The sequence below is a fragment of the Schistosoma mansoni genome (genome assembly GCF_000237925.1).
Source record: "Schistosoma mansoni, WGS project CABG00000000 data, supercontig 0134, strain Puerto Rico, whole genome shotgun sequence".
In the NCBI taxonomy this organism is placed as follows: Eukaryota; Metazoa; Platyhelminthes; class Trematoda; order Strigeidida; family Schistosomatidae; genus Schistosoma; species Schistosoma mansoni.
This window is the reverse complement of record NW_017386038.1, coordinates 568,768-581,198: the sequence shown is the minus strand read 5'-3', so window position 1 is coordinate 581,198 and position 12,431 is coordinate 568,768. Positions and strand designations below refer to the sequence as shown.

General features: G+C 38.6%; 1 protein-coding gene across 1 annotated transcript; it reads right to left on the bottom strand.

Moving 5' to 3' along the window:
• Positions 1-4,518: 4,518 nt before the first annotated feature.
• On the bottom strand, positions 4,519-11,685 carry Smp_198890 (hypothetical protein; the record flags this gene model as incomplete). Its single annotated transcript, XM_018789653.1, has 4 exons — positions 4,519-4,752; positions 7,699-7,938; positions 9,613-9,920; positions 11,526-11,685. The coding sequence occupies 4 exons, from the start codon at positions 11,683-11,685 to the stop codon at positions 4,618-4,620; spliced, it is 843 nt and encodes a 280-aa protein (XP_018646445.1). The 3' UTR covers positions 4,519-4,617.
• Between the last annotated feature and the right edge of the window lie 746 nt (positions 11,686-12,431).

The following is a 12,431-nucleotide window of genomic DNA, read 5'->3' as shown; positions in this document are numbered from 1 at the left end:
TGGTCACTTGCTTGGGTGACGGCCATAGCAGGGAGATCAGGCGCTGACAAGGTAACTGCATTCACTTGGATACGTGACAGAGCATAGGCAACATAGTTCGACTCGCCTCTAACGTGACGTAGGTCTGTCGAGAACTGACAGATATAGTCCTAATGTCTATACTCTCGTGGTGAGTAGCGGTCAGACTTGGTATGCAGAGCATACGTTATGGTCGGTGAATAGGATAATGTTCCGACCTTCTACGGGGTGCTGGAAATGTTCGATGGCACAGTAGGCTGCTAGCAGTTCTCGACCGAAAGCGCCATATCTCGTCTTCGTGGGAGTGAGGTGTCGTGAGAGAAACTCAAGAGGTCGCCAACTTCCGGAGATGTTCTGTTGCATAATGACTCCTATAGCAAAATCCGATGTGAGAAGTGTCGTTTGAGCTAGGGCAGTTCTGATCTCTGAAAATGCAGTACGCGCGGCATCGCTCAACTCTAATTGTCGTGGATTACCGCAAAGTAAGTCGGTTAATGGTCGTGACCGTTCTGCCCCGTGTCGGATGGAACGTCTGTAGAAGTTAACCAAACCGATAAATGCTTTCAGTTCCTTGACGGTACAGTATACTCCATTGTTGCACGTACTTTTTCCTCACAAGGTAGAATACTCTCTTGGTTAATAACATGACCTGAGAATTTTATTTCCGTTTTCTCAAGTTCACAATTGTCCGGGTTGGCTGTTATTCCACTATCCGAAAGGCGCTGGAATAGTATTGTTAGGTGCTGATAATGTTCATGCCATTAGCAAACCATCAATATAGATGTGAACAAAATCTAAGTCTCGTACTATGCTATCGATGAACCGTCGGAAAGTTTGAGTAGCGTTCCGTAATTCAAATGGCATTCGTAGGAACTCAAACAGACCATAAAGAGACGTGATAGTGGTTTTCTCGATGTTTTCAATAGCGACTGGGATCTGATAATATGCTCGTATCACAATGATTTTAGAAAAAATGGTCGTGCCCTTGAGTGATGCCGTGATGTCGTGTAAGTGGGGGATGGGTTAGCTGTCAAAATGTGTAACTACGTTTAATGCTCGGTAGTAGCCGCATGTTCCCCAACTAACCCCTTCCGTTTTGCGAACCATGTGGAGAGGTTAGGCCCAGGGACTGTGAGAAGGATGAATAATACCAGCAGCTAACAAATTGTCAAACTCATGTTTGGTGAAAGCTAATTTGTCCAGTGCCAGTCGGCGAGGTTTTGCCGTGACTGGGGGTCAGCGGGTGACTATGTGGTGTACCACACGATTGTTCACCGACGGGATCTCTTCGAGAGGGTCATTAACTGAGAGAATTTCTCGGGGAAAGCGTGGAGTACATCGTCACGCGAATGAAATACACTTCTGATTTGGTACGTGTTTGTTTGAGCTTTAAAGCCCATGAATTTACTGTTCGACTAAGTATCGATTAGCAGCAGCCTACGCGAATCGACTATCAATTCATAGTAACTGTTGAACCTCCACAATGTAAGAAACTGCAAGGATTAATATAGGTCAATAGACCTCCTATCCTTATTACTGAAGACTGGTTACCGCGTAGAGTTAAGAGGCACGTCACGCCGACTTTGGGTAATCCTGATGTCCTTAGTTATTGTGAAATAGTGGAAGGGGTTGTTCTTTGAATAGATCTAGATTACAAATAAGGGTTATCAAACCAGTAAGTGTTTCAGAACCGGGTGCTAAATAAAAAAATGATTGAATTAATTATAATTAAAACGAGTTCTTCAGTTGATACTTGATCACTATTACCAAACACTGGAGAGACTTCGGGTGACTGTGAATATTACATACGAATGAAAGATTACTCACTTGCATAACACATGGCATGACTTGTTTATCGAGTAAGATTTATGTAGCTCGACTTTAGTCAGTCTTCATTAATGAGGATGGTAGGCTAGTGAACTTGTGTTAATCCTGACAGATTGCCTTCCAGTGAAGGTCCAGCTTCTCCTTGAAAATGTTCACTGATGGGGCTGATACCATTTGCTCGGGTAAGGCGTTCCAGTCATTAACCTCTCGATGAGAAAAACGTGACCTCACTTTAATTTTATTAGACTGTTATTAGCTGTTTGTGGACCTTCTTGCTATGACCTTGGGGACCGTCAGTGCCAGAGGGAGCAATGAAGGAATGGCATCACTACGTTTTGTTCCCCGTTGAACGTACAAAAGCAATCGCTTTGGACAAGCACGGCTATAATATGCCAGCTGTCGTTCGTAATTGGTACGGGATTTAGCTATGGTCTTTTCATATATATTCCGGACTATTTTATATTCACATTTAAATGATGTATGTCCTGTTGACAAGAATATGTCCCAGACGTGTTTCCTAAGCCTCAACAACTTCCGGGTTTCCTTATTAATCCATGGGGGGAAATGTGATAGCTTGCGTGTCGATCATAGGATAAACGGTTGTGTTACGGAATGGAATGTACCCTTAAACTTATTCCATTCATCTTTGACCGATCCATCAGCATCGATCGACCAGTCAATCGAGATAGCACAGTCTGTGTTTGCTGAATTATTAGCTCTCCATATATTGGGACGGGGTTGGGCAGATGCAAATTGTATACCATGTGTCCCGAACTTAAAGGAAAGTTCAACGTGATCATTATTCACTAGTGGGTGGTGTTGAATGTCGATGACATCTTCACAGTGGTGTGTGAGTACCGGGTCTATCAATGACGGGTCATGTTCCAAGTCAATATGTGTTGGTTTTACGATAAATTTTACAAGTGCACACTGAATAATTGTTGATAGAAGGTCACTATGGAGCCCTCCATCCGGAGCTGTAAGCTCTATCCACTTGATAGGTGGTGCGTTGAAGATTCCAATGATGAGACAAAATTCTGCCTTACTCCAAGACCAGATGTGTCTTCAGATAAAATCGTCAGCAAGACAACACGGACTACGACATATTCCTTCTTCGGTCACTAACCCGTTTCTAGACTTAATTGTACAACACGCTACCTCACATGTACCACTGACATGCGCCTCCGATATGATTGATTGTATGCGAAAGTTATCCCTAACATCTAACATTATACATCCTCCCTTGCGACTCTATCACTTTTGATACGGATGTAGCCTGCAATGATGGGAAAGCAGTCTATAGCTACAGTGAGCCAAGTTTCTGTGGCAACAGTTATATCAGGACTTAACTCATCCACCGTCAAACTTAGCTCCGACATTTTATTTCAAAGACAACGGGGCATTCATGTAGCACACATTTAAGGTGTTCTGAAGATCATACGCTCTACCTATACAGGTCTCGGAAGCATTAGCTTCCAAGACCTCACTATCCAAAAACCCTTAATCGTAAGATTCATTTCGCCATTTAGCTTTCGATTTCTGAACTCTGTAAGAGCAATCTTCCACTTGATACGAGCCTCAAGCGTCAAGTCTGGTCGAATACAAATATTTGAATCACGAGTTTTGTGTGCGTTGTTAAATATCACGTCTCTTTCCTCAAAGTTTCCGAGTACTAACTTCAAGATCCTTCTATGTTGGGTCTCGCCTCCAACCCATTTACCGAGTCTCATTACTTTCGTGATATGTACCCCTGAAACCTCTTCGGGCAGCACATTTCGGATGATAGATCTCACTAACTGCAGATCGTGTGCATGTCTTTTAGCAGGGTTGAATCTTCTAGATTCCAGATAACTAAACTAGGAACGTGTTTAACATCTTTAAAAGCCACGTTCACGGCTTTTGACCGTGTTAACTTCTGTTACCTTACCTGTAGCTTTCCTTGTAACAGTGTCGTGTGAGTCGATCGAATAACTCACAACAATGTTTGGTGGGGCCAAAATTTTTCCATCTACGATAGGGCTCCATCTACTGAGATGGTTGGGCCACATGTTACGCATGGCTAAACACCGATTACCAGGACGCACAATGCTGACTGGTGTTGGGGACGGTTGGAAGAAAGGTAGAGGATGCCAAACCAAGACATGACGTCAGTCCATATAGTCAGTAACTTCTGGTCTGAGCCGTGTTGGTAGATGCAGACTACTTGGTCGGAGTCCGCGTGACTATCCTAGGCAATGGTTGGAGAGTGTAAGTAACATATTTCAGTATCGATCACAATGGCGTAGGTGTATACATTCTTTGTCTCCCCTTAAACCATGAGATTAAAATTACTTGAAAACTTTCCTTCCTATGAACCAATTTTGATGGAGTTTTGTTTTCTGAGTTCCATCAAAACCATCCACTTGAGCTACGAATCTTCTATACGAACCAATTATTTCCCCTTGTATTATATCCCTATATGCGATCTTTCTTTTATGTATTACTACTGTTGAAGTAAGTACTTCTATGAATTTTCGGTGTTAATCTTGCCGTGCTAATGAGGTGTGGTAACTTGGACCGATGCATATATGTGCCTGGTCCTACGTTGTAGCTAACTGACTGATGGGATCAAGCCATAGAATGACTATCAAGCAATAAAGAATAACATAGAATGATTTGTTTCCTAGAAAAATATTGTTTCTCGAAATTGAGTTAAGTAATTTATTAATTTTATTCAGAGTTATAATATTGACAATATTTGAAAAATGCAATCAGTTTTAGTATTTAAAAGTATCAAGTTGATCGACAGTCCCCAGCCGTGATTGTCCTGACCATTAGGCACCGGTTCTTGAACCAACTATTCCCACATACTTCATACAACTTTGAACCACATTCAACCATCTCGAATCCTGTATTGACGAAATGTTTCTGGGAATGAAAAGAAAATGGTAATGTGACGACTTTTGAAATGTATAAACAAATTAATAAACAGCGTAGGAATACTATAACAGTTTGTTATAGTTGTGGTGATGGTTTTATAGATCCGACTTGCTTCTAGTTAGTTGGATGTTCATAACTACTTGGTAATTCCACTAACTTTACTTTGTAAAACTTCCCTGACAGAGGCTATATACTTGTGGTCATGTGAGAACATTTAGAGAGGGAGAGCGGACTCGCCCTACTCTCGGCCGTACCAGCGCATTTGGGGGCATATAATATATGTAAAAGTTTCAGCTAACATAACATAACTCCAGCGTTTCTCCTTTTTGTCTTGTCTGAGTTTCTTTAGAGAAATAATCTGAGATCAGTATTATCGAATATAAATAAGTTAAAGGAACAAGTTTAAATTAGAGTATTTCGCAGTTATGTCAAGATGTTGGATACGACTTTTATACGGTCGAATAATAGTGATTTCATATAAACTATGTTCAAATTGTAGTAAGGGAAGAAGTATATGTATGTGAAGACCATTAACCATCGACGACTCTAGAATATGATCGGGAAGACATTGGACAATATGTTTAATAAACGAAAATTAGGATTGTCAGATCACGTTTAGATTGAGAATAAATAAATGTTCATCAAGCTTTACTTTAGTATACGTTAGTATTCATATGCATATAGAAGAAATATGAAGCCGATCAAGTCAGTTTATCAGTAAATGATAACAATGGAATAGATTAGTAAACTAAACACAATAAGCAAAAAGTGTAAATCAATAGTAAATGGAAGGTGTGATAAGAACAATAAGATGTTAAATAGATGTTTCAACACTGAAATAGGATCAACACTTGGGAAAATGAATATCAAACTAGGTCTAAAAACTCTTAAGTACTGTTAGAGGTATGAGAACAGTTATCACTTCCCGGTTACCCACACCGTGGAAGGGTTCTTCTAGAGGTATCTGAAAGGGAAATTGGATTAGAAGTGGTCTTAATGACCTGAGAGTGTGACCACAGTGCCCAAGGGACAACTGCTTGAGGTTGGTCACACACGACCTTTTTGTGGATAGTTTTTGTGTTAGCTCCGTACTTGTTGGGACCTTACCGCCGGAGACGGATATCCGTGGGATAAGGCGAGGTGTGTATTTTTAGGGTTGACCTTTTCTAACCCCACCCCTCCTTGTGGGAAAGCGGCATCGCTGTTATGCCGGTTGTCTGAAGGAAACACCTTACTGCCGTCACACCTCTGTACAGTGAGAAGTACGACTTCGCCTTCGGACCTTGGTTTTGCTGCTCTTAGTCTTACCGCTCTTCAACCGACCTGTCTGGCATGGTAGGACCTTGAGGAACTATTGTTCCACCCGGTGTAGCTTGATTGGATAATCATGATAGGCAAGCCCGACCACCACGTCAAGGTAACAGCAACGGTCTAAAAACTACCAACATTACGTTATAAGTGTCAAAATAATCAGCAAAAGTAAGTAGATGGCGAAGAGATACTGGAGTGAAGAAACGCAGGCAAAAGATGTAAACATTTGGCGAAATTGTTTGTTCAGTCCTATCAGGCCAAAGAATGAACAGCAATGCTATGAACTTCTGAACACAGACCAGAGTTATTGGATTGTGTCCCTACAAATTCTGCCATATTTTGGAGACTGGTTGCACACATTATATATCTTCCTCTACAGGAGCAGCTGAATTTGTACATATAGATCGAGAAGGTGAAATGAGGTAAATTATCTTTCATTTGAATATGGACCACTGGTCGACTAAAAAATTGCTAATAAAGAATATCTGCGTAAAATGTCTTGCTAGCCGCGTTCACTAGTCTACTAGATATCACGTCGCTAAATATTTCCCCATTAAATTATAGTTTTAGGAACAGAGCATTTCTTCCGAGCTGTCAATATACTCAACGTTTTATTCCCTGTATACATGTGCTGCTTTAAAAGGCTTCATGGGTAGCTTGTATCACACAAGATTTCCATATGCCTACGCACATTTCTTCACGTAAAATGATTTGGACAAAGTTTATGTCAAATGACTCTCATTCACACATTAGGCAATACATAAATACTTGATAATCTAATTTATATGTGGTAGCTTTGATTATTTCTCTGTGGAGGCTGAGACTAGACTGCAAAGCTCAATAAGACTTATTACTATCAATCTCAAATGTAGTTTTAGTTTAACATCCTCCATGCAGTCGGCACCCAAAGATTGTGGAACTTTTCTTTAAAAGCTGGACGAAATTCCTCACGAATCACTCTTCATTTGTATGCCTTTTATTTTAGTTGTCATTCATACCATGAAGGGCTTATGCTTACAAAACCAACCCATGATTTAAACTGCCTAGATTCAGTTTGTTCGTAAATATTTAGTATTTTATTGATTTTCAATCTCAATTTCGGCACCTGGACAGTATCACAGCCCTCATATAAATCAAATGAGATTTTTGCGGCGCATATATATCTGGTGCCTCTTTGTATCGAAATTTATGTGCTTAAATAAATAAATAAATATCAGAAGGGGGTTTGTGGAGATTTCAGTATTTAAATATTTGAAATCATGAGTCGATTGAAGCTCGACCACCATGGAAAACGGTTGGTGAGCGGTTGCTCAAACATCGTGGATTGGTTGAAGTTAGACATTAACACCATCGGATGCCAGCCCACTCAGTGGTCTATTGGTTAAATGCTCTGGAGCGAGACTGGTAGGTCCTGGGTTCAAATCTCGCCAGTGCGGGATCGTGGATGAGCACTGCTGAGGAGTCCCACAATAGGACGAAACGACCATCCAGTATTTCCAGGTTTTCCATGTTGGTTTAGCTTCAATTGACTCAACTATGAAAATAAATATCAATCTCACAATCTTCTCAGGCTCAAAAATAATCATAAATGCTGAATACGATAGATTAGATTAGTTAACATACCAGAGATAGCTGGTTAGCAAATATTGCAACATTGTGTACACCAGCTGCTTTATATTCAGTACATAAATAAAGTTGAGTACTCTCTTCTACAAATTGTCTCATCATTAAATTTTTAATTAATTCAGAAAGTGATTTATCTGGACCATTATGTAATCGAATATATCGTAAACGTTCATTATTTCCTGATTCCAATAAGAGACTAGCACAAATATCTCTTTGATAAGTGGATGCTCTAAGAATCTGAAATGTTTGTTTTAGAAATAGAGAGAAAAAAAAACAAATAAGCAGTTAGATTACATTGGATGGTTGTTCTCAGTCTGACTTACACTTCTATTACTACTTTGGATCGGACACAATAGTGTAGTTTCGTCAAAAAGTGAGATTTATTATCCTTGTCAAAAGAAGCTATGCAACTATAAAATCTCGGTTTTCTAATCTCATTTCTTATCTTACAGATTTTGCTACTATTATGAGCTACTATTTAATTAACAATCGTTGGTTTGAGGACTGTTCAAATGAATTATGTTGTTGAGTACTGAAATACAACGATGTGGTGTAACTTAGGGTTGACTGCTCACCAGATCATTGGTGCAAGCAGTCAAATAGCGCGATATGTGAAAGACAACACTGCCAATCAGCAGAATAGGATTTTTATCTGATAGAAATATAAAAATTAAGAAGGAAGAATATATTTGAGAAATGTCAGCGATTGAATTTCAAGTAAATCCAACGTTCTGCTCGACGATCTAGTCCAAGCCTCTTCAAGGAGGTATAATCAAACATGGTTCTCCGGTTAACTGTATACCATATCTATCTTTCACTTTATCGTTTTGGTTCACCTACAAATATACACAGTCTGTTATCTTTTTTTCCGCTTTTTGTTGCACACCAAATGTCTCGTACGCACCATATCAAATACTTACTTTCAACATTGGTAACACTGATTGGATGATCTATTTGGTATACAGTTAACCGGAGAATCATGTACCTATTTATAATCGATAATTTTAATGTTTGATTATACCTCCTTGAAAAGGCTTGGACCAGATCATCGAGCAGAACGTTGGATTTACTTGAAATTCAATCGCTGACATTTCTCAAATATATTCTTTCTCCTTAATATCTTAGATTAACTTAGTACTCAAATACTGTGAAACTGTTCGTTCATACTTAGACGAAAGTTTTTGAAAACACAGAAATTATTAACAAAAAAATAAACATGTATAAATATCACAAGGGACTGGTTTGGGAGAGTAAATGGTCTCACTATCCCTAATGTATAGTATAGCTCAAAGTTGAGTACATAAACACACAGTTGGAGGATAAATTATGCACTGTGATCGTCAAACTGTCGCATGACATCGGATACTAAAGTCCCAAAACGTGGCACAAATCCATGAAGTCACTGACAATTGGACTGAGCCATGTTGGTAGGTGTAGACTACCTGGTTGGGATTCACGAGATCATACCAATCGATGGTTAGAGACCTTGAATGACATGGCTCAAAATCGTTTGCAATGGCGAAGGTGCATCCACTCTTTGTGTTCTGCTGAATTCTAATCTTCCGAATTCTTCATGTCTCTATCTTTCTTCTCTTTTCAAATTTATTTCACTGTATAATAGTCCTTCAATAACATCTTTAAACCCTAATCTTTTGGATTACTGCTTATACTCTTACTACTTCTTCCACTATGGTATTTGAATCGACAACTTCATCTGTGTGTTAATGTGGTATGGCAACTCGAACTGATGTACGTACGTACGAAGTTCTACGTTGTAACTGACTGACTGACTGAGATGATTTCTTCTAGTTCCTTTTTATGAAGACCAATATAGAATAGAACATGATCTCATATATTGCTGTGTTTATATGTATTAAATTATTGTTAGATAGAACATTCTTTCACACTTACCTGATGCATTTCATCTCGTTCATTACCTTGTTTAGGATCTAAAATAAGCATTACTCCATATAGTTCATCATTATGAATTTGTCTCCATACATAAGATTTATACCCTGTATATGATGTATTTATTGCAGCTTCAAAATATTTTAATGCCAATTGATGTTTTACAATTTTACACATTTCACTTTTCGGTTCCATACCAGCACAGACAATTTGATGATCATAACGTGCTACATAATTTTTCAACTCATCCAATACATCTAATAGGTCGTTAACTGCAAGCTCTTTTGAATATAGAAATCCGGATACTAGATCTAAGCAAAGAGATAGGAATATTTATTCTAGTCGGTCAATCTTTATAAATAGACGTTATAACTAAGGGAATCTCCATAATGTTAATTAGTTTTCAAAAGAAACTAAAGTAGCACCCAAATATCACAGGATAACTAGTGGCATATGAATACTACTCTACCATATAATCAGACATGAACACTTATCTGATGAGCAATTTGTATTTTTAACATGTGTTAAAGGTGCTTCTCAAAAACATAATGATGAAATTCTCGCTTTAGAAACTGATCAGTGATAACAGACATACCCATACCTAGTTGGTATGGGGTTGATAGTGATATATAAGTGATATATAAGTCTGTAGGTGGAGCAGTGGCGAAGTGATGAAAATACCTGACCATTGAGCTTCAGGTTTGAATACTAATTCATCCAGTTCAATTTGAACAACTAGTTAGCATCAGTAACCTTAACGCATAGTGTGCTACTCAAGTGAATCTATACGACTCTATACGTGGTTATGGAGTTCCATCATTATAACTATTATTATGGCAGATATACTTTTACTGACGGTTTACTGCCAGTTTTTTTGTTGAAAAACTAATTTATTCGACAATAACCGTTATCAGTACTCCTTTATTGCCTGACTTTTCCAAATAGTATTTGTTACAATTCTCTTTCAACTTAGCATTAACCCTCCACATCTAATTTTATCTTATCAAGTCGACTAATCATTTCATGTTAACATTTCTCTTGATGTTGTAACTACTTATTGGTTACATGATTGTCCCCAAATGCCCTGGTACGGACGAGAATGGGGAGAGTCCACTGTCCCTCTCGAAATATTCTCACATGACCACGCGTATATAGCCTCTGCCGCGGAAGTCCTACTCATTGCCTTCTCGTGGCGGGATAGGGTGTATCTTACGAAATTGAGAAGACGAAAAGCGAATGTCTGGCGCTCGAACCGGGTTGGTTGACACAGAAAGTTCACCTAGTGGAGTTGGAAAACCCTCATTCTAAACCAATGGTGCACAGGGGCTCCAGTATCCTAAAGGAACAAATGCCGTATGAATCAATCGTCGGTCACCGTCTACCATGGGACTGCATCTCCTGATGATGCTCCACTGCCTTGTGGATCAGATCTTTAGGTTAAAAGCTCCGGGTGTGGCCCCCTAAGAAAATCACCTGTTTCGGTTTGAGCACCCGAGCAGTTTCACAGACCTCACACAAATCTCATTCGATTTGTGTGGGGCATATATATCTGGTGCCCCCTTTGTACCATTATTTATGTGTTTAAATAAATAATAAATAATTGTGTTTTACACCTGGTTTTGTAATTGTTAGTGAAATGCTTGTAAACTCTCACATGCGCTTTTTGGTAGTTAGCTTGTGTACTGATCAAGACTTTATGTACTTAGTGTTAAGCTGCATTTTATTGTGAGAGCTACTTGAATCTAACTAAATTCGATAACCTTCAAAGTGGCGACCTTTCTGGTTGAAAATCAAGCAACTAAACCATTACTCCTCGTGTAAAACGCACTTGTTTTAGAATTTATTATTAGTAGAATGATTGAAAAAGAGGGCGTATTCAATGTCACTATTACTTATCTTTTTTTGTTTTGACTTACCACTATGATCATTAATCTGATAATTACCATCCAGTTTAGCATGTCCAAAAAGTTTCTTTGTTGTAGCGCTTTCTATGTGTACTATATAACTGAGAAATACAATCCAAATGATCGTAGATGGACATATTTTTATGGATCTTCTATTCTGTACTTTGATCATTCTAAACTATAATAATGAATAAACAAAGAAAATATCAACATGAAATTACATAATGTGTTTGCTTTCTAGTGTCATCAGCATACAACAACTACCTGAATGCAGTTAATAGGGTTATTTGTTGTGACGATTCAATAAAATTATTTTGTCTGTAACGCTTATTGTTTAAGGTCCTGTCAAATCGTTCAGTTGGATAGCTTTAAGGTCAAAAACAAAAGTTTTATAAAGAATTCATACTAACAACTGTAATAGGAGGTATTGGGAACAACGTGTTTCTCATGGACAGCCGGGATCTTCAATAATATCACCTTTCTTTAACGATTAGATGGTTAAGAATGATCAGTTATGAAATTAGTACTGCCTCACGTTTCTCTCGGATTTCTAGTGTCAGTGGTAAGGTTTGGAAAGTGCGGAGATTATTTATAGGTTGTTAAGGTTTTAAAGTTTAGCATTTATAACTTCCGAAGGGTTGGAATATTTCACCAAAGTAACCTTGAATCATAACTGTTCATGATGTCATAGGACTCTAATATCTGCATAATTTCTCTTACTCCTAATTTTACACTTATTACTATGAGTAATTGATATCTGTATAAATAACAGGAACAGAACACATTCGTTGATCTTACTGCACCTGGATCAAATACGATAATTGTAATTTCAGTTTTATGTAAGCCTGGAGCCCCTATGCGGTTACTGCCGGTCCCAAGCCTGGATAAAGGAGGAGGGTTGGGCATGGGATTAGTGAC